Here is a 26,969-nt window from a genome sequence, read left to right as displayed (position 1 = left end):
CTTCCCTCATGTACTGAGATGGGGCATCATCATCATACCTGTGCTGTCCTCAGCATCTCCCCCGCCTCTCCTCTGTACTGAGATGGGCATCATCATCATCCTAGTGCTGTCTCAGCATCTACCCTGCCTCTCCCTCTGTACTGAGAGGGCATCATCATCCTGTGCTGTCTCAGCATCTCCCCCGCCCTTTCCCTCTGTACTGAGATGGGGCATCATCATCCTGTGCTGTACTCAGCATCTCCCCCGCCTCTCCCTCTGTACTGAGATGGGGCATCATCATCCTGTGCTGTCTCAGCATCTCCCCCGCTCCTCCCTCTGTACTGAGATGGGGTATCATCATCCTGTGCTGTCTCAGCATCTCCCCCGCCTCTCCCTCTGTACTGAGATGGGGCATCATCATCATCCTGTGCTGTCTCAGCATCTCCCCCGCCTCTCCCTCTGTACTGAGATGGGGCATCATCATCATCCTGTGCTGTCTCAGCATCTCCCCTGCCTCTCCCTCTGTACTGAGATGGGGCATCATCATCCTGTGCTGTCTCAGCATCTCCCCCGCTCCTCCCTCTGTACTGAGATGGGGCATCATCATCCTGTGCTGTCTCAGCATCTCCCCTGCCTCTCCCTCTGTACTGAGATGGGGCATCATCATCCTGTGCTGTCTCAGCATCTCCCCCGCCTCTCCCTCTGTACTGAGATGGGGCATCATCATCCTGTGCTGTCTCAGCATCTCCCCCGCCTCTCCCTCTGTACTGAGATGGGGCATCATCATCATCCTGTGCTGTCTCAGCATCTCCCCCTGCCTCTCCCTCTGTTACTGAGACGGGGCATCATCATCCTGTGCTGTCTCAGCATCTCCCCGCCTCTCCCTCTGTACTGAGATGGGGCATATCATCATCCTGTGCTGTCTCAGCATCTCCCCGCCTCTCCTCTGTACTGAGTCGGGGCATTCATCATCCTGTGCTGTCTCAGCATCTCCCCTGCCTCTCCCTCTGTACTTAGATGGGGCAATCATCATCCTGTGCTGTCTCAGCATCTCCCCCGCCTCTCCCTCGTACTGAGATGGGGCATCATCATCCTGTGCTGTCTCAGCATCTCCCCTACGCTCTCCCTCTGTACTGAGATGGGGCTATCATCATCCTGTGCCTGTCTCAGCATCTCCCCCCGCCTCTCCCTCTGTACTGAGATGGGGCATCATCATCCTGTGCTGTCTCTAGCATCTCCCCCGCCTCTCCCTCTGTACTGAGATGGGGCATCATATCCTGTGCTGTCTCAGCAATCTCCCCGCCTCTCCCTCTGTACTGAGATGGGGCATCATCATCATCCTGTGCTGTCTCAGCATCTCCCCCGCCTCTCCCTCTGTACTGAGATGGGGCATCATCATCCTGTGACTGTCTCAGCATCTCCCCCGCCTCTCCCTCTGTACTGAGATGGGGTATCATCATCCTGTGCTGTCTCAGCATCTCCCCTGCCTCTCCCTCTGTACTGAGATGGGGCCTATCATCCTGTGCTGTCTCAGCACTCTCCCCCGCCTCTCCCTCTGTACTGAGATGGGATATCATCATCCTGTGCTGTCTCAGCATCTCCCCCGCCTCTCCTCTGTACTGAGATGGGGCATCATCATCCTGTGCTGTCTCAGCATCTCCCCCGCTCCTCCCTCTGTACTGAGATGGGCATCATCATCTGTGCTGTCTCAGCATCTCCCCCGCCTTTCCCTCTGTACTGAGATGGTGGCAATCATCATCCTGTGCTGTCTCAGCATCTCCCCTGCCTCTCCCTCTGTACTGAGATTGGGGCATCATCCTCCTGTGCTGTCCTCAGACTCTCCCCCGCCTCTCCCTCTGTAAGGATGGGGCATCATCATCCTGTGCTGTCTCAGCATCTCCCCCGCCTCTCCCTCTGTACTGAGATGGGGCATAATCATCATCCTGTGCTGTCTCAGCATCTCCCCTGCCTTCCCTCTGTACTGAGACGGGGCATCATCATCCTGTGCTGTCTCAGCATCTCACCCGCCTCTCCATCTGTACTGAGATGGGGCATCATCATCATCCTTGGCTGTCTCAGCATCTCCCCGCCCCTCCCTCTGTACTGAGATGGGCATCATCATCCTGTGCTGTCTCAGCATCTCCCCCGCCATCTACCTACTGTAATGAGATGGGGCATCATCATCATCCTGTGCTGTCTCAGCATCTCCCCGCCTCTCCCTCTGTACTGAGATGGGATATCATCATCCTTGCTGTCTCAGCATCTCCCCCGCCTCTCCCTCTGTACTGAGATGGGCATCATCATCCTGTGCTGTCTCAGCATCTCCCCGCCTCTCCCTCTGTACGAGATGGGGCATCATCATCCTGTGCTGTCTCAGCATCTCCCCCGCTCTCTCCCCTGTACTGAGATGGGGCATCATCATCCTGTGCTGTCTCAGCATCTCCCCCGCTCCTCCCTCTGTACTGAGATGGGGTATCATCATCATCCTGTGCTGTCTCAGCATCTCCCCCGCCTCTCCCTCTGTACTGAGATGGGCATCATCATCCTGTGCTGTCTCACATCTCCCCCGCCTTTCCCTCTGTACTGAGATGGGGCCATCATCATCCTGTGCTGTCTCAGCATCTCCCCCGCCTCTCCCTCTGTACTGAGATGGGGCATCATCATCCTGTGCTGTTCTCAGCATCTCCGCCGCTCCTCCCTCTGTACTGAGATGGGGTATCATCATCCTGTGCTGTCTCAGCATCTCCCCGCCTCTCCCTCTGTACTGAGATGGTGCATCATCATCATCCTGTGCTGTACTCAGCATCTCCCCCGCCTCTCCCTCTGTACTGAGATGGGGCAATCATCATCATCCTGTGCTGTCTCAGCATCTCCCCTGCCTCTCCCTCTGTACTGAATGATGGGCATCATCATCCTGTGCTGTCTCAGCATCTCCCCCGCTCCTCCCTCTGTACTGAGATGGGGCATCATCATCCTGTGCTGTCTTCAGCATCTCCCCTGCCTCTCCCTCTTACTGAGATGGGGCATCATCATCCTGTGCTGTCTCAGCAATCTCCCCCGCCTCTCCCTCTGTACTGAGATGGGGCATCATCATCCTGTGCTGTCTCAGCAGTCTCCCCCGACTCTCCCTCTGTACTGAGCTGGGGCATCATCATCATCCTGTGCTGTCTCAGCATCTCCCCTGCCTCTCCCTCTGTACTGAGACGGTGGGGACATCATCATCCTGTGCTGTCTCAGCATCTCCCCCGCCTCTCCCTCTGTACTGAGATGGGGCATCATCATCATCCTGTGCTGTCCTCAGCATCTCCCCCGCCTCTCCCTCTGTACTGAGACGGGGCATCATCATCCTGTGCTGTCTCAGCATCTCCCCCCGCCTCACCATCTGTACTGAGATGGGGCATCATCATCATCCTGTGCTGTCTCAGCATCTCCCCCGCCTCTCCCTCTGTACTGAGTCGGGGCATCATCATCCTGTGCTGTCTCAGCATCTCCCCTGCCTCTCCCTCTGTACTGAGATGGGGTATCATCATCCTGTGCTGTCTCAGCATCTCCCCCGCCTCTCCCTCTGTACTTAGATGGGGCATCATCATCCTGTGCTGTCTCAGCATCTCCCCCGCCTCTCCCTCTGTACTGAGATGGGGCATCATCATCCTGTGCTGTCTCAGCATCTCCCCCGCTCCTCCCTCTGTACTGAGATGGGGTATCATCATCCTGTGCTGTCTCAGCATCTCCCCCGCCTCTCCCTCTGTACTGAGATGGGGCATCATCATCCTGTGCTGTCTCAGCATCTCCCCCGCCTCTCCCTCTGTACTGATATCGGGCATCATCATCCTGTGCTGTCTCAGCATCTCCCCCGCCTCTCCCTCTGTACTGAGATGGGGCATCATCATCATCCTGTGCTGTCTCAGCATCTCCCCCGCCTCTCCCTCTGTACTGAGATGGGGCATCATCATCCTGTGCTGTCTCAGCATCTCCCCGCCTCTCCCTCTGTACTGAGATGGGGTATCATCATCCTGTGCTGTCTCAGCATCTCCCCTGCCTCTCCCTCTGTACTGAGATGGGGCCTCATCATCCTGTGCTGTCTCAGCATCTCCCCCGCCTCTCCCTCTGTACTGAGATGGGATATCATCATCCTGTGCTGTCTCAGCATCTCCCCCCGCCTCTCCCTCTGTACTGAGATGGGGTATCATCATCCTGTGCTGTCTCAGCATCTCCCCCGCTCCTCCCCTCTGTACTGAGATGGGGCATCATCATCCTGTGCTGTCTCAGCATCTCCCCCGCCTTTCCCTCTGTACTGAGATGGGGCATCATCATCCTGTGCTGTCCTCAGCATCTCCCCTGCCTCTCCCTCTGTACTGAGATGGGGCATCATCATCCTGTGCTGTCTCAGCATCTCCCCCGCCTCTCCCTCTTACTGAGATGGGGCATCATCATCCTGTGCTGTCTCAGCATCTCCCCGCCTCTCCCTCTGTACTGAGATGGGGCATCATCATCATCCTGTGCTGTCTCAGCATCTCCCCCGCCTCTCCCTCTGTACTGAGATGGGGCATCATCATCCTGTGCCTGTCTCAGCATCTCCCCCCGCTCCTCCCTCTGTACTGAGATGGGGCATCATCATCCTGTTGCTGTCTCAGCATCTCCCCCGCCTTTCCCTCTGTACTGGGATGGGGCATCATCATCCTGTGCTGTCCTCAGCATCTCCCCTGCCTCTCCCTCTGTACTGAGATGGGGCATCATCATCCTGTGCTGTCTCAGCATCTCCCCCGCCTCTCCCTCTGTACTGAGATGGGGCATCATCATCCTGTGCTGTCTCAGCATCTCCCCCGCCTCTCCCTCTGTACTGAGATCGGGGCATCATCATCATCCTGTGCTGTCTCAGCATCTCCCCGCCTCTCCCTCTGTACTGAGATGGGGCATCATCATCCTGTGCTGTCTCAGCATCTCCCCCGCCTCTCCCTCTGTACTGAGATGGGGCATCATCATCATCCTGTGCTGTCTCAGCATCTCCCCCGCCTCTCCCTCTGTACTGAGATGGGGCATCATCATCATCCTGTGCTGTCTCAGCATCTCCCCCGCCCCTCCCTCTGTACTGAGATGGGGCATCATCATCCTGTGCTGTCTCAGCATCTCCCCCGCCTCTCCCTCTGTACTGAGATGGGCAATCATCATCATCCTGTGCTGTCTCAGCATCTCCCCCCGCCTCTCCCTCTGTACTGAGATGGGATATCATCATGCCTGTGCTGTCCTCAGCATCTCCCCCCGCTCTCCCTCTGTAACTGAGATGGGGCATCATCATCCTGTGCTGTCTCAGCATCTCCCCCGCCTCTCCCTCTGTACTGAGATGGGGCATCATCATCCTGTGCTGTCTCAGCATCTCCCCCGCTCCTCCCTCTGTACTGAGATGGGGCATCATCATCCTGTGCTGTCTCAGCATCTCCCCCGCTCCTCCCTCTGTACTGAGATGGGGTATCATCATCATCCTGTGCTGTCTCAGCATCTCCCCCGCCTCTCCCTCTGTACTGAGATGGGGCATCATCATCCTGTGCTGTCTCAGCATCTCCCCCGCTCCTCCCTCTGTACTGAGATGGGGCATCATCATCCTGTGCTGTCTCAGCATCTCCCCCGCTCCTCCCTCTGTACTGAGATGGGGCATCATCATCCTGTGCTGTCTCAGCATCTCCCCCGCCTCTCCCTCTGTACTGAGATGGGGCATCATCATCCTGTGCTGTCTCAGCATCTCCCCTGCCTCTCCCTCTGTACTGAGATGGGGCATCATCATCCTGTGCTGTCTCAGCATCTCCCCCGCCTCTCCCTCTGTACTGAGATGGGGCATCATCATCCTGTGCTGTCTCAGCATCTCCCCCGCCTCTCCCTCTGTACTGAGATGGGGCATCATCATCATCCTGTGCTGTCTCAGCATCTCCCCTGCCTCTCCCTCTGTACTGAGACGGGGCATCATCATCCTGTGCTGTCTCAGCATCTCCCCCGCCTCTCCCTCTGTACTGAGATGGGGCATCATCATCCTGTGCTGTCTCAGCATCTCCCCCGCTCCTCCCTCTGTACTGAGATGGGGCATCATCATCCTGTGCTGTCTCAGCATCTCCCCCGCTCCTCCCTCTGTACTGAGATGGGGTATCATCATCATCCTGTGCTGTCTCAGCATCTCCCCCGCTCCTCCCTCTGTACTGAGATGGGGCATCATCATCCTGTGCTGTCTCAGCATCTCCCCCGCTCCTCCCTCTGTACTGAGATGGGGCATCATCATCCTGTGCTGTCTCAGCATCTCCCCCGCCTCTCCCTCTGTACTGAGATGGGGCATCATCATCCTGTGCTGTCTCAGCATCTCCCCTGCCTCTCCCTCTGTACTGAGATGGGGCATCATCATCCTGTGCTGTCTCAGCATCTCCCCCGCCTCTCCCTCTGTACTGAGATGGGGCATCATCATCCTGTGCTGTCTCAGCATCTCCCCCGCCTCTCCCTCTGTACTGAGATGGGGCATCATCATCATCCTGTGCTGTCTCAGCATCTCCCCTGCCTCTCCCTCTGTACTGAGACGGGGCATCATCATCCTGTGCTGTCTCAGCATCTCCCCCGCCTCTCCCTCTGTACTGAGATGGGGCATCATCATCATCCTGTGCTGTCTCAGCATCTCCCCCGCCCCTCCCTCTGTACTGAGATGGGGCATCATCATCCTGTGCTGTCTCAGCATCTCCCCCGCCTCTCCCTCTGTACTGAGATGGGGCATCATCATCATCCTGTGCTGTCTCAGCATCTCCCCCGCCTCTCCCTCTGTACTGAGTCGGGGCATCATCATCCTGTGCTGTCTCAGCATCTCCCCTGCCTCTCCCTCTGTACTGAGATGGGGCATCATCATCCTGTGCTGTCTCAGCATCTCCCCCGCCTCTCCCTCTGTACTTAGATGGGGCATCATCATCCTGTGCTGTCTCAGCATCTCCCCCGCCTCTCCCTCTGTACTGAGATGGGGCATCATCATCCTGTGCTGTCTCAGCATCTCCCCCGCTCCTCCCTCGTACTGAGATGGGGTATCATCATCCTGTGCTGTCTCAGCATCTCCCCCGCTCCTCCCTCTGTACTGAGATGGGGCATCATCATCCTGTGCTGTCTCAGCATCTCCACCGCCTCTCCCTCTGTACTGAGATGGGGCATCATCATCCTGTGCTGTCTCAGCATCTCCCCGCCTCTCCCTCTGTACTGAGATCGGGCATCATCATCCTGTGCTGTCTCAGCATCTCCCCCGCCTCTCCCTCTGTACTGAGATGGGGCATCATCATCATCCTGTGCTGTCTCAGCATCTCCCCCGCCTCTCCCTCTGTACTGAGATGGGGCATCATCATCCTGTGCTGTCTCAGCATCTCCCCCGCCTCTCCCTCTGTACTGAGATGGGGTATCATCATCCTGTGCTGTCTCAGCATCTCCCCCGCCTCTCCCTCTGTACTGAGATGGGGCCTCATCATCCTGTGCTGTCTCAGCATCTCCCCCGCCTCTCCCTCTGTACTGAGATGGGATATCATCATCCTGTGCTGTCTCAGCATCTCCCCCGCCTCTCCCTCTGTACTGAGATGGGGCATCATCATCCTGTGCTGTCCTCAGCATCTCCCCCGCCTCTCCCTCTGTACTGAGATGGGGCATCATCATCCTGTGCTGTCTCAGCATCTCCCCCGCCTTTCCCTCTGTACTGAGATGGGGCATCATCATCCTGTGCTGTCTCAGCATCTCCCCCGCCTCTCCCTCTGTACTGAGATGGGATATCATCATCCTGTGCTGTCTCAGCATCTCCCCCGCCTCTCCCTCTGTACTGAGATGGGGCATCATCATCCTGTGCTGTCTCAGCATCTCCCCCGCTCCTCCCTCTGTACTGAGATGGGGCATCATCATCCTGTGCTGTCTCAGCATCTCCCCCGCCTCTCCCTCTGTACTGAGATGGGGTATCATCATCCTGTGCTGTCTCAGCATCTCCCCTGCCTCTCCCTCTGTACTGAGATGGGGCATCATCATCCTGTGCTGTCTCAGCATCTCCCCCGCCTCTCCCTCTGTACTGAGATGGGGCCTCATCATCATCCTGTGCTGTCTCAGCATCTCCCCCGCCTCTCCCTCTGTACTGAGATGGGGCATCATCATCCTGTGCTGTCTCAGCATCTCCCCCGCCTCTCCCTCTGTACTGAGATGGGGTATCATCATCCTGTGCTGTCTCAGCATCTCCCCCGCCTCTCCCTCTGTACTGAGATGGGGCATCATCCTGTGCTGTCTCAGCATCTCCCCCGCCTCTCCCTCTGTACTGAGATGGGGCATCATCATCCTGTGCTGTCTCAGCATCTCCCCCGCTCCTCCCTCTGTACTGAGATGGGCATCATCATCAATCCTGTGCTGTCTCAGCATCTCCCCCGCTCCTCCCTCTGTACTGAGATGGGGCATCATCCTGTGCTGTCTCAGCATCTCCCCCGCTCCTCCCTCTGTACTGAGATGGGGCATCATCATCCTGTGCTGTCTCACCATCTCCCCTGCCTCTCCCTCGGTACTGAGATGGGGTATCATCATCCTGTGCTGTCTCAGCATCTCCCCCGCCTCTCCCTCTGTACTGAGATGGGGCATCATCATCCTGTGCTGTCTCAGCATCTCCCCCGCCTCTCCCTCTGTACTGAGATGGGGCATCATCATCCTGTGCTGTCTCAGCATCTCCCCCGCCTCTCCCTCTGTACTGCGATGGGGTATCATCATCCTGTGCTGTCTCAGCATCTCCCCCGCTCCTCCCTCTGTACTGAGATGGGGCATCATCATCCTGTGCTGTCTCAGCATCTCCCCCGCCTCTCCCTCTGTACTGAGATGGGGCATCATCATCCTGTGCTGTCTCAGCATCTCCCCCGCCTCTCCCTCTGTACTGAGATGGGGCCTCATCATCATCCTGTGCTGTCTCAGCATCTCCCACCGCCTCTCCCTCTGTACTGAGATGGGGCATCATCATCCTGTGCTGTCTCAGCATCTCCCCCGCCTCTCCCTCTGTACTGAGATGGGGTATCATCATCCTGTGCTGTCTCAGCATCTCCCCCGCCTCTCCCTCTGTACTGAGATGGGGCATCATCATCCTGTGCTGTCTCAGCATCTCCCCCGCCTCTCCCTCTGTACTGAGATGGGGCATCATCATCCTGTGCTGTCTCAGCATCTCCCCCGCCCCTCCCTCTGTACTGAGATGGGGCATCATCATCCTGTGCTGTCTCAGCATCTCCCCCGCCTCTTCCTCTGTACTGAGATGGGGTATCATCATCCTGTGCTGTCTCAGCATCTCCCCCGCTCCTCCCTCTGTACTGAGATGGGGCATCATCATCCTGTGCTGTCTCAGCATCTCCCCCGCCTCTCCCTCTGTACTGAGATGGGGTATCATCATCCTGTGCTGTCTCAGCATCTCCCCCGCCTCTCCCTCTGTACTGAGATGGGGCATCATCCTGTGCTGTCTCAGCATCTCCCCTGCCTCTCCCTCTGTACTGAGATGGGGCATCATTATCCTGTGCTGTCTCAGCATCTCCCCCGCCTCTCCCTCTGTACTGAGATGGGGTATCATCATCCTGTGCTGTCTCAGCATCTCCCCCGCCTCTCCCTCTGTACTGAGATGGGGCCTCATCATCCTGTGCTGTCTCAGCATCTCCCCCGCTCCTCCCTCTGTACTGAGATGGGGCATCATCATCCTGTGCTGTCTCACCATCTCCCCTGCCTCTCCCTCTGTACTGAGATGGGGTATCATCATCCTGTGCTGTCTCAGCATCTCCCCCGCCTCTCCCTCTGTACTGAGATGGGGCATCATCATCCTGTGCTGTCTCAGCATCTCCCCTGCCTCTCCCTCTGTACTGAGATGGGGCATCATCATCCTGTGCTGTCTCAGCATCTCCCCCGCCTCTCCCTCTGTAATGAGATGGGGCATCATCATCCTGTGCTTTCTCAGCATCTCCCCCGCCTCTCCCTCTGTACTGAGATGGGGCATCATCATCCTGTGCTGTCTCAGCATCTCCCCCGCCTCTCCCTCTGTACTGAGATGGGGCATCATCATCCTGTGCTGTCTCAGCATCTCCCCTGCCTCTCCCTCTGTACTGAGATGGGGCATCATCATCCTGTGCTGTCTCAGCATCTCCCCCGCCTCTCCCTCTGTACTGAGATGGGGTATCATCATCCTGTGCTGTCTCAGCATCTCCCCCGCTCCTCCCTCTGTACTGAGATCGGGCATCATCATCCTGTGCTGTCTCAGCATCTCCCCCGCTCCTCCCTCTGTACTAAGATGGGGTATCATCATCATCCTGTGCTGTCTCAGCATCTCCCCCGCTCCTCCCTCTGTACTAAGATGGGGCATCATTATCCTGTGCTGTCTCACCATCTCCCCCGCCTCTCCCTCTGTACTGAGATGGGGCATCATCATCCTGTGCTGTCTCAGCATCTCCCCCGCTCCTCCCTCTGTACTGAGATGGGGCATCATCATCCTGTGCTGTCTCAGCATCTCCCCCGCCTCTCCCTCTGTACTGAGATGGGATATCATCATCCTGTGCTGTCTCAGCATCTCCCCCGCTCCTCCCTCTGTACTGAGATGGGGTATCATCATCCTGTGCTGTCTCAGCATCTCCCCCGCTCCTCCCTCTGTACTGAGATCGGGCATCATCATCCTGTGCTGTCTCAGCATCTCCCCCGCTCCTCCCTCTGTACTAAGATGGGGCATCATCATCCTGTGCTGTCTCAGCATCTCCCCCGCTCCTCCCTCTGTACTGAGATGGGATATCATCATCCTGTGCTGTCTCAGCATCTCCCCCGCTCCTCCCTCTGTACTGAGATCGGGCATCATCATCCTGTGCTGTCTCAGCATCTCCCCCGCTCCTCCCTCTGTACTAAGATGGGGCATCATCATCCTGTGCTGTCTCAGCATCTCCCCCGCTCCTCCCTCTGTACTAAGATGGGGCATCATCATCCTGTGCTGTCTCAGCATCTCCCCCGCTCCTCCCTCTGTACTGAGATGGGGCCTCATCATCCTGTGCTGTCTCAGCATCTCCCCCGCTCCTCCCTCTGTACTGAGATGGGGCATCATCATCCTGTGCTGTCTCAGCATCTCCCCCGCCTCTCCCTCTGTACTGAGATGGGGCATCATCATCCTGTGCTGTCTCATCATCTCCCCCGCCTCTCCCTCTGTACTGAGATGGGGCATCATCATCCTGTGCCGTCTCCGGAGGCGGCAGGCAGTAGTGTGCGGTAGCTCTGGGTCTGGAACAGATGGAAGTGCTATGGGAGGGCAGTATGCAGGGTGGGAGGCCTGTGACAGAGAGCTGAGGAAAAGCAATGCATTCTGGCAGGAGGGAGGATGACCTGCATACGATACATATGGGTTTTGGGCAGTCCGGCAGGCTATGCTCTATCTATTCTATATGCTTCTGCAGCACTTTTATAGCACTTTTATCTTTTGTACAGAGGACACAGAGTTAGGATTACTGGGGTCCTGCTGCTGCAGGGGGTCTATAGACTTGTTGGCCACATAAGAAGAGAGTTGTGTTATAGATGGCACATGGGAGGTTACGGGATCAGAGGACGCAATAGTCTGCAGTCAGCAGGTACCGCAGGTTATGGCCTCTCTCCGGTAGGTTGTTTCCTATGGGGATAAGCGGCAGCAGTGATTTGCCGCACTCTTATCTATCATTCTCCAGGATATCTCTGTTTAATCAACTGATATAATTTTCTTTGCAAAACTTTTATTATTTACCTTGATTTCCAGATACATAAAAATAAGGAAGAAATCGCTGGGTTAAAAGCGAATGTCATTGGGAGCAATCAGACTGTTACAAAGCAAATAGCCCTTCTCAGCACAAAGGTACGTACAGTGGGCGACTACTGACATGTGATGAGTGGTACGTACAGTGGGCGACTACTGACATGTGATGAGTGGTACGTACAGTGGGCGACTACTGACATGTGATGAGTGGTACGTACAATGGGCGACTACTGACATGTGATGAGTGGTACGTACAGTGGGCGACTACTGACATGTGATGAGTGGTACGTACAGTGGGCGACTACTGACATGTGATGAGTGGTACGTACAGTGGGCGACTACTGACATGTGATGAGTGGTACGTACAATGGGCGACTACTGACATGTGATGAGTGGTACGTACAGTGGGCGACTACTGACATGTGATGAGTGGTACGTACAGTGGGCGACTACTGACATGTGATGAGTGGTACGTACAGTGGGCGACTACTGACATGTGATGAGTGGTACGTATAGTGGGCGACTACTGACATGTGATGAGTGGTACGTACAGTGGGCGACTACTGACATGTGATGAGTGGTACGTATAGTGGGCGACTACTGACATGTGATGAGTGGTACGTACAGTGGGCGACTACTGACATGTGATGAGTGGTACGTATAGTGGGCGACTACTGACATGTGATGAGTGGTACGTACAATGGGCAACTACTGACATGTGATGAGTGGTACGTACAATGGGCAACTACTGACATGTGATGAGTGGTACGTATAGTGGGCGACTACTGACATGTGATGAGTGGTACGTACAATGGGCAACTACTGACATGTGATGAGTGGTACGTACAGTGGGCGACTACTGACATGTGATGAGTGGTACGTACAGTGGGCGACTACTGACATGTGATGAGTGGTACGTATAGTGGGCGACTACTGACATGTGATGAGTGGTACGTACAGTGGGCGACTACTGACATGTGATGAGTGGTACGTATAGTGGGCGACTACTGACATGTGATGAGTGGTACGTACAATGGGCAACTACTGACATGTGATGAGTGGTACGTATAGTGGGCGACTACTGACATGTGATGAGTGGTACGTACAATGGGCGACTACTGACATGTGATGAGTGGTACGTACAATGGGCGACTACTGACATGTGATGAGTGGTACGTATAGTGGGCGACTACTGACATGTGATGAGTGGTACGTACAGTGGGCGACTACTGACATGTGATGAGTGGTACGTACAATGGGCAACTACCGACATGTGATGAGTGGTACGTATAGTGGGCGACTACTGACATGTGATGAGTGGTACGTACAGTGGGCGACTACTGACATGTGATGAGTGGTACGTACAGTGGGCGACTACTGACATGTGATGAGTGGTACGTACAATGGGCGGACTACTGACATGTGATGGTGGTACGTACAATGGGCGACTACTGACATGTGATGAGTGGTACGTACAGTGGGCGACTACTGACATGTGATGAGTGGTACGTACAATGGGCGACTACTGACATGTGATGAGTGGTACGTACAGTGGGCGACTACTGAGATGTGATGAGTGGTACGTACAGTGGGCGACTACTGACATGTGATGAGTGGTACGTATAGTGGGCGACTACTGACATGTGATGAGTGGTACATACAGTGGGCGACTACTGACATGTGATGAGTGGTACGTACAGTGGGCGACTACTGACATGTGATGAGTGGTACGTACAGTGGGCGACTACTGACATGTGATGAGTGGTACATACAGTGGGCGACTACTGACATGTGATGAGTGGTACGTACAGTGGGCGACTACTGACATGTGATGAGTGGTACGTACAGTGGGCGACTACTGACATGTGATGAGTGGTACGTACAGTGGGCGACTACTGACATGTGATGAGTGGTACGTACAGTGGGCGACTACTGACATGTGATGAGTGGTACGTACAGTGGGCGACTACTGACGTGATGAGTGGTACGTATAGTGGGCGACTACTGACATGTGATGAGTGGTACGTATAGTGGGCGACTACTGACATGTGATGAGTGGTACGTATAGTGGGCGACTACTGAGATGTGATGAGTGGTACGTACAATGGGCGACTACTGACATGTGATGAGTGGTACATACAATGGGCGACTACTGACATGTGATGAGTGGTACATACAATGGGCGACTACTGACATGTGATGAGTAGTACGTACAGTGGGCGACTACTGACATGTGATGAGTGGTACGTACAGTGGGCGACTACTGACATGTGATGAGTGGTACGTACAGTGGGCGACTACTGACATGTGATGAGTGGTACGTACAGTGGGCGACTACTGACATGTGATGAGTGGTACGTACAGTGGGCGACTACTGACATGTGATGAGTGGTACGTACAGTGGGCGACTACTGACATGTGATGAGTGGTACGTACAGTGGGCGACTACTGACATGTGATGAGTGGTACGTATAGTGGGCGACTACTGACATGTGATGAGTGGTACGTATAGTGGGCGACTACTGACATGTGATGAGTGGTACGTATAGTGGGCGACTACTGACATGTGATGAGTGGTACGTATAGTGGGCGACTACTGACATGTGATGAGTGGTACGTACAGTGGGCGACTACTGACATGTGATGAGTGGTACATACAATGGGCGACTACTGACATGTGATGAGTGGTACGTATAGTGGGCGACTACTGACATGTGATGAGTGGTACGTACAGTGGGCGACTACTGACATGTGATGAGTGGTACGTATAGTGGGCGACTACTGACATGTGATGAGTGGTACGTATAGTGGGCGACTACTGACATGTGATGAGTGGTACATACAGTGGGCGACTACTGACATGTGATGAGTGGTACGTATAGTGGGCGACTACTGACATGTGATGAGTGGTACGTACAATGGGCAACTACTGACATGTGATGAGTGGTACGTATAGTGGGCGACTACTGACATGTGATGAGTGGTACGTATAGTGGGCGACTACTGACATGTGATGAGTGGTACGTATAGTGGGCGACTACTGACATGTGATGAGTGGTACGTACAGTGGGCGACTACTGACATGTGATGAGTGGTACATACAATGGGCGACTACTGACATGTGATGAGTGGTACGTATAGTGGGCGACTACTGACATGTGATGAGTGGTACGTACAGTGGGCGACTACTGACGTGTGATGAGTGGTACGTATAGTGGGCGACTACTGACATGTGATGAGTGGTACATACAATGGGCGACTACTGACATGTGATGAGTGGTACGTACAGTGGGCGACTACTGACATGTGATGAGTGGTACGTATAGTGGGCGACTACTGACATGTGATGAGTGGTACGTACAATGGGCGACTACTGACGTGTGATGAGTGGTACGTACAGTGGGCGACTACTGACATGTGATGAGTGGTACGTACAATGGGCGACTACTGACATGTGATGAGTGGTACGTACAATGGGCGACTACTGACATGTGATGAGTGGTACGTACAATGGGCGACTACTGACGTGTGATGAGTGGTACGTACAATGGGCGACTACTGACGTGTGATGAGTGGTACATACGGTAGACGACAACTGACACATTATGAGTGGTACGTACAGTAAGTGATGACTGACACATGATGAGTGGCACGTACAGTAAGCGCTGACTGACACATGATGAATGTTATGTACAGTAAGTGATGACTGACACATGATGAATGTTATGTACAGTAAGTGATGACTGACACATGATGAATTTTGTGTACAGTAAGTGATGACTGACACATGATGAGTGTTCCTATGACTGCAGTACCACTTGTCACCACTAACATCAGCAAATATTCCCCATAGACAACAATGCAATAGCGCCACCAGCTTTACTCGTGCAGGGATCAAATTCAGGCAGAGCGTTCACACCTAATAAACACAAATCTATCTACAACCTCAGGGATATGCACTGTACAACCTCTAGGATATGCTCTGTATAACCTCCGGAATATGCTCTGTACAACCTCCGGGATATGCTCTGTGCAACCTCTGGGATATGTCCTGTACAACCTCTGGGATATGCTCTGTATAACCTCTGGGATATGTCCTGTACAACCTCAGGGATATGTCCAGTACAACCTCTGGGATATGCTCTGTGCAACCTCTGGGATATGTCCAGTACAACCTCTGGGATATGCACTGTACAACCTCTGGGATATGCACTGTGCAACCTCTGGGATATGTCCTGTACAACCTCTGGGATATGCTCTGTATAACCTCTGGGATATGCTCTGTGCAACCTCTGGGATATGTCCAGTACAACCTCTGGGATATGCTCTGTGCAACCTCTGGGATATGTCCAGTACAACCTCTGGGATATGTCCTGTACAACCTCTGGGATATGTCCTGTACAACCTCTGGGATATGCTCTGTACAACCTCTGGGATATGCTCTGTGCAACCTCAGGGATATGTCCTGTACAACCTCTGGGATATGCTCTGTACAACCTCTGGGATATGTCCAGTACAACCTCTGGGATATGTCCTGTACAACCTCTGGGATATGTCCTGTACAACCTCTGGGATATGCTCTGTACAACCTCTGGGATATGTCCTGTACAACCTCTGGGATATGCTCTGTACAACCTCCGGGATATGCTCTGTGCAACCTCTGGGATATGTCCTGTACAACCTCTGGGATATGCTCTGTATAACCTCTGGGATATGTCCTGTACAACCTCAGGGATATGTCCAGTACAACCTCTGGGATATGCTCTGTGCAACCTCTGGGATATGTCCAGTACAACCTCTGGGATATGCACTGTACAACCTCTGGGATATGCACTGTGCAACCTCTGGGATATGTCCTGTACAACCTCTGGGATATGCTCTGTATAACCTCTGGGATATGCTCTGTGCAACCTCTGGGATATGTCCAGTACAACCTCTGGGATATGCTCTGTGCAACCTCTGGGATATGTCCAGTACAACCTCTGGGATATGTCCTGTACAACCTCTGGGATATGTCCTGTACAACCTCTGGGATATGCTCTGTACAACCTCTGGGATATGCTCTGTGCAACCTCAGGGATATGTCCTGTACAACCTCTGGGATATGCTCTGTACAACCTCTGGGATATGTCCAGTACAACCTCTGGGATATGTCCTGTACAACCTCTGGGATATGTCCTGTACAACCTCTGGGATATGCTCTGTACAACCTCTGGGATATGTCCTGTACAACCTCTGGGATATGCTCTGTATAACCTCTGGGATATGCTCTGTGCAACCTCAGGGATATGCTCTGTACAACGTCTGGGATATGCACTGTACAACCTCCTGGATATGCTCTGTATAACCTCTGGGATATGTCCTGTACAACCTCTGGGATATGCTCTGTATAACCTCTGGGATATGCACTGTACAACCTCTGGGATATGTCCTGTACAACCTCCGGGACATGCACTGTACAACCTCAGGGATATGCACTGTACAACCTCTGGGATATGTCCTGTACAACCTCTGGGATATGTCCTGTACAACCTCTGGGATATGCTCTGTACAACCTCCGGGATATGCTCTGTACAACCTCTGGGATATGTCCTGTACAACCTCTGGGATATGCTCTGTACAACCTCCGGGATATGCACTGTACAACCTCCGGGATATGCACTGTACAACCTCCGTGATATGCTCTGTACAACCTCCGGGATATGCTCTTTACAACCTCCGGGATATGCTCTTTACAACCTCCGGGATATGCTCTGTACAACCTCCGGGATATGCTCTGTACAACCTCCGGGATATGCACTGTATAACCTCTGGGATATGCTCTGTGCAACCTCTGGGATATGTCCTGTGCAACCTCTGGGATATGCACTGTGCAACCTCTGGGATATGTCCTGTACAACCTCTGGGATATGCTCTGTGCAACCTCTGGGATATGTCCTGTACAACCTCTGGGATATGCTCTGTACAACCTCTGGGATATGTCCTGTACAACCTCTGGGATATGCTCTGTACAACCTCTGTGATATGTCCTGTGCAACCTCTGGGATATGCTTTGTACAACCTCTGGGATATGCTCTGTACAACCTCTGGGATATGTCCTGTACAACCTCTGGGATATGCTCTGTACAACCTCTGGGATATGCACTGTGCAACCTCTGGGATATGCTCTGTATAACCTCTGGGATATGCTCTGTGCAACCTCAGGGATATGCTCTGTACAACCTCTGGGATATGTCCTGTACAACCTCTGGGATATGTCCTGTACAACCTCTGGGATATGCTCTGTACAACCTCTGGGATATGTCCTGTACAACCTCAGGGATATGTCCTGTACAACCTCTGGGATATGTCCTGTACAACCTCTGGGATATGTCCTGTACAACCTCCGGGATATGCTCTGTACAACCTCTGGGATATGTCCTGTACAACCTCTGGGATATGTCCTATACAACCTCTGGGATATGTCCTATACAACCTCTGGGATATGTCCTGTACAACCTCTGGGATATGTCCTGTACAACCTCTGGGATATGCTCTGTACAACCTCTGGGATATGCTCTGTGCAACCTCTGGGATATGCACTGTGCAACCTCTGGGATATGCTCTGTATAACCTCTGGGATATGCTCTGTGCAACCTCAGGGATATGCTCTGTACAACCTCTGGGATATGTCCTGTACAACCTCCGGGATATGCTCTGTACAACCTCTGGGATATGTCCTGTACAACCTCTGGGATATGTCCTATACAACCTCTGGGATATGTCCTATACAACCTCTGGGATATGTCCTGTACAACCTCTGGGATATGCTCTGTACAACCTCTGGGATATGCACTGTGCAACCTCTGGGATATGCTCTGTATAACCTCTGGGATATGCTCTGTGCAACCTCAGGGATATGCTCTGTACAACCTCTGGGATATGTCCTGTACAACCTCTGGGATATGTCCTGTACAACCTCTGGGATATGCTCTGTACAACCTCTGGGATATGTCCTGTACAACCTCAGGGATATGTCCTGTACAACCTCTGGGATATGCTCTGTACAACCTCTGGGATATGTCCTGTACAACCTCTGGGATATGTCCTGTACAACCTCTGGGATATGTCCTGTACAACCTCTGGGATATGTCCTGTACAACCTCCGGGATATGCTCTGTACAACCTCTGGGATATGCTCTGTACAACCTCTGGATATGTCCTAACAACCTCTGGGATATGTCCTATACAACCTCTGGGATATGTCCTGTACAACCTCTGGGATATGTCCTGTACAACCTCTGGGATATGCTCTGTACAACCTCTGGGATATGCTCTGTGCAACCTCTGGGATATGTCCAGTACAACCTCTGGGATATGCTCTGTACAACCTCTGGGATATGTCCTGTACAACCTCTGGGATATGCTCTGTACAACCTCTGGGATATGTCCTGTACAACCTCTGGGATATGCTCTGTACAACCTCTGGGATATGTCCTGTACAACCTCTGGGATATGTCCTGTACAACGTCTGGGATATGTCCTGTGCAACCTCTGGGATATGCACTGTGAAACCTCTGGGATATGCTCTGTACAACCTCTGGGATATGCTCTGTACAACCTCTGGGATATGTCCTGTACAACCTCTGGGATATGCTCTGTATAACCTCTGGGATATGCTCTGTATAACCTCTGGGATATGCTCTGTGCAACCTCAGGGATATGCACTGTGCAACCACTGGGATATGCACTGTACAACCTCTGGGATATGCTCTGTGCAACCTCAGGGATATGTCCTCTGCAACCTCTAAGATATGCTCTGTACAACCTCTGGGATATGCTCTGTACAACCTCTGGGATATGCTCTGTACAACCTCTGGGATATGCTCTGTACAACCTCTGGGATATGCTCTGTACAACCTCCGGGATATGCACTGTACAACCTCCGTGATATGCTCTGTACAACGTCTGGGATATGCACTGTACAACCTCTGGGATATGCTCTGTACAACGTCTGGGATATGCTCTGTACAACCTCCGGGATATGCTCTGTACAACCTCTGGGATATGCTCTGTACAACCTCCGGGACATGCTCTGTACAACGTCTGGGATATGCTCTGTACAACCTCAGGGATATGCACTGTACAACCTCAGGGATTTGCTCTGTACAACGTCTGGGATATGTCCTGTACAACCTCTGGGATATGTCCTGTACAACGTCTGGGATATGCTCTGTACAACCTCTGGGATATGCACTGTACAACCTCAGGGATATGCTCTGTACAACCTCTGGGATATGCACTGTACAACCTCTGGGATATGTCCTGTACAACCTCTGGGATATGCTCTGTACAACCTCTGGGATATGCTCTGTACAACCTCTGGGATATGCTCTGTACAACCTCTGGGATATGCTCTGTACAACCTCCTGGATATGCTCTGTACAAACTCTGGGATATGTCCTGTACAACCTCCGTGATATGCTCTGTACAACCTCTGGGATATGCTCTGTACAACCTCTGGGATATGTCCTGTACAACCTCTGGGATATGCTCTGTACAACCTCTGGGATATGCTCTGTACAACCTCTGGGATATGCTCTGTACAACCTCTGGGATATGCTCTGTACAACCTCCTGGATATGCTCTGTACAAACTCTGGGATATGTCCTGTACAACCTCCGTGATATGCTCTGTACAACCTCTGGGATATGCTCTGTACAACCTCTGGGATATGCACTGTACAACCTCTGTGATATGCTCTGTACAACCTCTGGGATATGCTCTGTACAACCTCTGGGATATGCTCTGTACAACCTCTGGGATATGCTCTGTACAACCTCTGGGATATGTCCTGTACAACCTCTGGGATATGCTCTGTACAACCTCCGGGATACGCTCTGTACAACCTCCGGGATGTGCTCTGTACAACCTCCGGGATATGCTCTGTACAACCTCCAGGATATGCTCTGTACAACATCTGGGATATGCACTGTACAACCTCTGGAATATGCACTGTACAACCTCTGGGATATGCTCTGTACAACCTCTGGGATATGCTCTGTACAACCTCTGGGATATGCTCTGTACAACCTCCGGGATACGCAGAGCTGTCATCCTGCACCCAGGAAGCTTATTCAGCCTGTACTGTACTTCTATATCAGGGCTGAGCTGCAATACCAGACAGGGCCACATGAGTATAACTGGCGCTGTGTAGGGACACTATAAGAAGGCCATGTCTATGTCTTTGTATATTTTCATGTATTACTTATATATTTTTCCTATTATATTTTTCCTAGTTAACTGATATTGAAAACCGAGTTCAGCAGCTGCAAGAGGTAAGATACGAAGAGACTGTATACAGCCCAGCAGGGAGTGGCAGTATTACAGGTGCCCGGTGACATGGATGGCCGTCTCAGGTCCATCACATTGGGAGCCATTCTAATAAGTTACTGATCCACCTTGTCTCTTTTACTCCACATTTACATCTCACTGAGACAGAAACCTGGGGGGGGGGGGGGGGGGGGGAAAGACAGAGTGGTTGGCTGAGGGGGGGGGGGGGCAGTCTAATGTGAAGCTAGTGCTGTATATTGGAGGGGTGCATATATTATATACTGGTTTTGGTATACAAGGCTTGTGTTCAGCTTTGCTGTGTAGACTGGGACACAATGTGCAGAGCCGCTTCATATTCCTTATTATAGTGCTGGGAATGTGAGATAGATACCGGCTGTGTATTTTAGGTGTAGACAGGGCAATCAACTAACATTATACATAAGGGTGTCATATATAGATATCTATATCATAAAAATCAAAGTCTGTCCGTCTGTCTGTCTGTCTGTCCTTCTGTCTGTCTGTCTGTCCTCTATAGACTTCCAAACGCCTGAACCGTTTGACCCCAAATTTGGCCCACAGATACATTGGGTGCTCGGAAAGGTTATTGCGAAGGTCCCGTCCCCGCCAGATGTACAGGAGGGGAGGGGGAGGGGAAAGAGAGGCGCCCCATAGAGATGAATGGGAAAATCTCCTCACTGCAAACACAGGTGATATAATTAGCTGCAGCAGACACGGCAGTTGGAGCCTTAGCAACCAATAGGATTACTGCTTTCATTTTCACAGGGAGCAATGGTTGCTAGGGAAGCTGCCTCACAACATCCACAGTAATAACTGGTAGATCCCCTACTCCATCTATACAGTACATGTATACAGGACCCCCTACTCCATCTATACAGTACATGTATACAGGACCCCCTACTCCATCTATACAGTACATGTATACAGGACCCCCTACTCCATCTATACAGTACATGTATACAGGACCCATTACTCCATCTATACAGTACATGTATATACAGGGCCCCTACTCCATCTATACAGTACATGTATACAGGACCCCCTACTCCATCTATACAGTACATGTATACAGGGCCCCCTACTCCATCTATACAGTACATGTATATACAGGACCCCCTACTCCATCTATACAGTACATGTATATACAGGACCCCCTACTCCATCTATACAGTACATGTATACAGGACCCCCTACTCCATCTATACAGTACATGTATACAGGGCCCCTACTCCATCTATACAGTACATGTATACAGGACCCCCTACTCCATCTATACAGTACATGTATATACAGGACCCCCTACTCCATCTATACAGTACATGTATACAGGACCCCCTACTCCATCTATACAGTACATGTATATACAGGACCCCTACTCCATCTATACAGTACATGTATACAGGACCCCCCTACTCCATCTATACACTACATGTATATACAGGACCCCCTACTCCATCTATACACTACATGTATATACAGGACCCCCTACTCCATCTATACAATACATGTATATACAGGACCCCCTACTCCATCTATACAGTACATGTATATACAGGACCCCCTACTCCATCTATACAGTACATGTATATACAGGGCCCCCTACTCCATCTATACAGTACATGTATATACAGGACCCCCTACTCCATCTATACAGTACATGTATATACAGGGCCCCCTACTCCATCTATACAGTACATGTATACAGGACCCCCTACTCCATCTATACAGTACATGTATATACAGGACCCCCTACTCCATCTATACAGTACATGTATATACAGGACCCCCTACTCCATCTATACAGTACATGTATACAGGACCCCCTACTCCATCTATACAGTACATGTATATACAGGGCCCCCTACTCCATCTATACAGTACATTTATATACAGGACCCCCTACTCCATCTATACAGTACATGTATATACAGGACCCCCTACTCCATCTATACAGTACATGTATATACAGGGCCCCCTACTCCATCTATACAGTACATGTATATACAGGACCCCCTACTCCATCTATACAGTACATGTATATACAGGACCCCCTACTCCATCTATACAGTACATGTATATACAGGGCCCCCTACTCCATCTATACAGTATATGTATATACAGGGCCCCCTACTCCATCTATACAGTACATGTATATACAGGACCCCCTACTCCATCTATACAGTACATGTATATACAGGACCCCCTACTCCATCTATACAGTACATGTATACAGGACCCCCTACTCCATCTATACAGTACATGTATATACAGGACCCCCTACTCCATCTATACAGTACATGTATATACAGGACCCCCTACTCCATCTATACAGTACATGTATACAGGACCCCCTACTCCATCTATACAGTACATGTATATACAGGGCCCCCTACTCCATCTATACAGTACATTTATATACAGGACCCCCTACTCCATCTATACAGTACATGTATATACAGGACCCCCTACTCCATCTATACAGTACATGTATATACAGGGCCCCCTACTCCATCTATACAGTACATGTATATACAGGACCCCCTACTCCATCTATACAGTACATGTATATACAGGACCCCCTACTCCATCTATACAGTACATGTATACAGGACCCCCTACTCCATCTATACAGTACATGTATATACAGGACCCCCTACTCCATCTATACAGTACATGTATATACAGGACCCCCTACTCCATCTATACAGTACATGTATACAGGACCCCCTACTCCATCTATACAGTACATGTATATACAGGGCCCCCTACTCCATCTATACAGTACATTTATATACAGGACCCCCTACTCCATCTATACAGTACATGTATACAGGACCCCCTACTCCATCTATACAGTACATGTATATACAGGACCCCCTACTCCATCTATACAGTACATGTATATACAGGACCCCTACTCCATCCATACAGTACATGTATATACAGGACCCCTACTCCATCTATACAGTACATGTATACAGGACCCCCTACTCCATCTATACAGTACATGTATATACAGGGCCCCCTACTCCATCTATACAGTACATGTATATACAGGGCCCCCTACTCCATCTATACAGTACATGTATATACAGGACCCCCTACTCCATCTATACAGTACATGTATATACAGGGCCCCCTACTCCATCCATACAGTACATGTATATACAGGACCCCCTACTCCATCTATACAGTACATGTATATACAGGGCCCCTACTCCATCTATACAGTACATGTATATACAGGACCCCCTACTCCATCTATACAGTACATGTATATACAGGACCCCCTACTCCATCTATACAGTACATGTATATACAGGACCCCCAACTCCATCTATACAGTACATGTATATACAGGGTCCCCTACTCCATCTATACAGTACATGTATATACAGGGCCCCCTACTCCATCCATACAGTACATGTATATACAGGGCCCCCAACTCCATCTATACAGGACATGTATATACAGGGCCCCCAACTCCATCTATACAGTACATATATACAGGACCCCCTACTCCATCTATACAGTACATGTATATACAGGGCCCCCTACTCCATCTATACAGTACATGTATATACAGGACCCCCTACTCCATCTATACAGTACATGTATACAGGACCCCCTACTCCATCTATACAGTACATGTATATACAGGACCCCCTACTCCATCTATACAGTACATGTATATACAGGACCCCCTACTCCATCTATACAGTACATGTATATACAGGACCCCTACTCCATCTATACAGTACATGTATATACAGGACCCCCTACTCCATCTATACAGTACATGTATACAGGACCCCCTACTCCATCTATACAGTACATGTATATACAGGGCCCCCTACTCCATCTATACAGTACATGTATATACAGGACCCCCTACTCCATCTATACAGTACATGTATATACAGGACCCCCTACTCCATCTATACAGTACATGTATATACAGGGCCCCCTACTCCATCTATACAGTACATGTATATACAGGACCCCCTACTCCATCTATACAGTACATGTATACAGGACCCCCTACTCCATCTATACTATACATGTATACAGGGACCCCTACTCCATCTATACTGTACATGTATACAGGATCCCCTACTCCATCTATACAGTACATGTATACAGGACCCCCTACTCCATCTATACAGTACATGTATACAGGACCCCCTACTCCATCTATACTGTACATGTATACAGGACCCCCTACTCCATCTATACAGTACATGTATACAGGACCCCCTACTCCATCTATACAGTACATGTTTACAGGGCCCCCTACTCCATCTATACTGTACATGTATATACAGGACCCCCTACTCCATCTATACAGTACATGTATATACAGGACCCCCTACTCCATCTATACAGTACATGTATACAGGACCCCTTACTCCATCTATACAGTACATGTATACAGGACCCCCTACTCCATCTATACAGTACATGTATATACAGGACCCCCTACTCCATCTATACAGTACATGTATACAGAGCCCCCTACTCCATCTATACAGTACATGTATACAGGACCCCCTACTCCATCTATACAGTACATGTATACAGGACCCCCTACTCCATCTATACAGTACATGTATACAGGACCCCCTACTCCATCTATACAGTACATGTATACAGGGCCCCCTACTCCATCTATACTGTACATGTATATACAGGACCCCCTACTCCATCTATACAGTTCATGTATATACAGGACCCCCTACTCCATCTATACAGTACATGTATATACAGGGCACTATAGGTATACCAAACTGTGACTGGGTAACACTGCCACACCAAACCTGACCAATACCGCCATACTGTGACTGGGTAACACTGCCATACCAGACCTGACCAATACTGCCATACTGTGACTGGATAACACCACTATACCAGACCTGACCAATACCGCCATACTGTGCTGGATAACACTGTCATACCAGACCTGACCAATACCGCCATACTGTGCTGGATAACACTGTCATACCAGACCTGACCAATAACGCTATACTGTGACTGGATAACACTGCCATACCAGACCTGACCAATACCGCCACACTGTGGCTGGATAACACTGTTATACCAGACCTGACCAATACCGCCATACTGTGACTGGATAACACTGCCATACCAGACCTGACCAATACCGCTATACTGTGACTGGATAACACTGCCATACCAGACTTAACCAATACCACCAAACTGTGACTGGGTAACACCACCACACCAGACCTGACCAATACCGCCATACTGTGACTGGATAACACCGCCATACCAGACCTGACCAATACCGCCATACTGTGACTGGATAAGACCGCTATACCAGACCTGACCAATACCACCATACTGTGACGGGATAACACTGTCATAACACACCTGACCAATACCACCATACTATGACTGGAAAAAGCTGCTATACCAGACCTGACCAATACCGCCATACTGTAACTGGATAACACTGTCATACCACACCTGACCAATACCGCCATACTGTGACTGGATAACACCGCCATACCACACCTGACCAATACCGCCATGCTGTGACTGGATAACACCTCTATACCAGACCTGACCAATACCACCACACTGTGACTGGAGAACACCGCCACACCAGACCTGACCAATACCGCCACACTGTGACTGGATAACACCGCTATACAAGACCTGACCAAAGATTTTCTGTCAAGTCTGAACGGGAGGGTACTGCCCCTCTGCAAGGTGCTACCCTACGCACCAGACCATGGGTGCCTAATGTTAAATACGACCCTGCAGGTATACAGGACACTACAGGTATACAGGACCCCAAAACTATACACTACAAGTGCATGGGACCTCCACCAACTATATACTACAGGTATAAAGGACCCCAAACTTTACACTACAGGTATACAGG

At 51.3% G+C, this 26,969-nt stretch overlaps 1 protein-coding gene across 1 annotated transcript in view; it reads left to right on the top strand.

The window, feature by feature from the left end:
* Positions 1-26,969, top strand: part of CUBN (cubilin) — a 304,407-nt gene that overhangs the window by 23,942 nt on the left and 253,496 nt on the right. The window contains exons 3-4 of the mRNA XM_069959738.1: positions 11,735-11,830; positions 21,010-21,048. Coding sequence (XP_069815839.1) covers positions 11,735-11,830; positions 21,010-21,048 — 135 coding nt within the window. The remainder of the gene's footprint in view (positions 1-11,734; positions 11,831-21,009; positions 21,049-26,969) is intronic.

Source organism: Dendropsophus ebraccatus, chromosome 2 (genome assembly GCF_027789765.1).
Source record: "Dendropsophus ebraccatus isolate aDenEbr1 chromosome 2, aDenEbr1.pat, whole genome shotgun sequence".
NCBI lineage: Eukaryota > Metazoa > Chordata > Amphibia > Anura > Hylidae > Dendropsophus > Dendropsophus ebraccatus.
The sequence above is the reverse complement of the archived record's forward strand: the minus strand, read 5'-3'. Positions and strand labels throughout refer to the sequence as shown.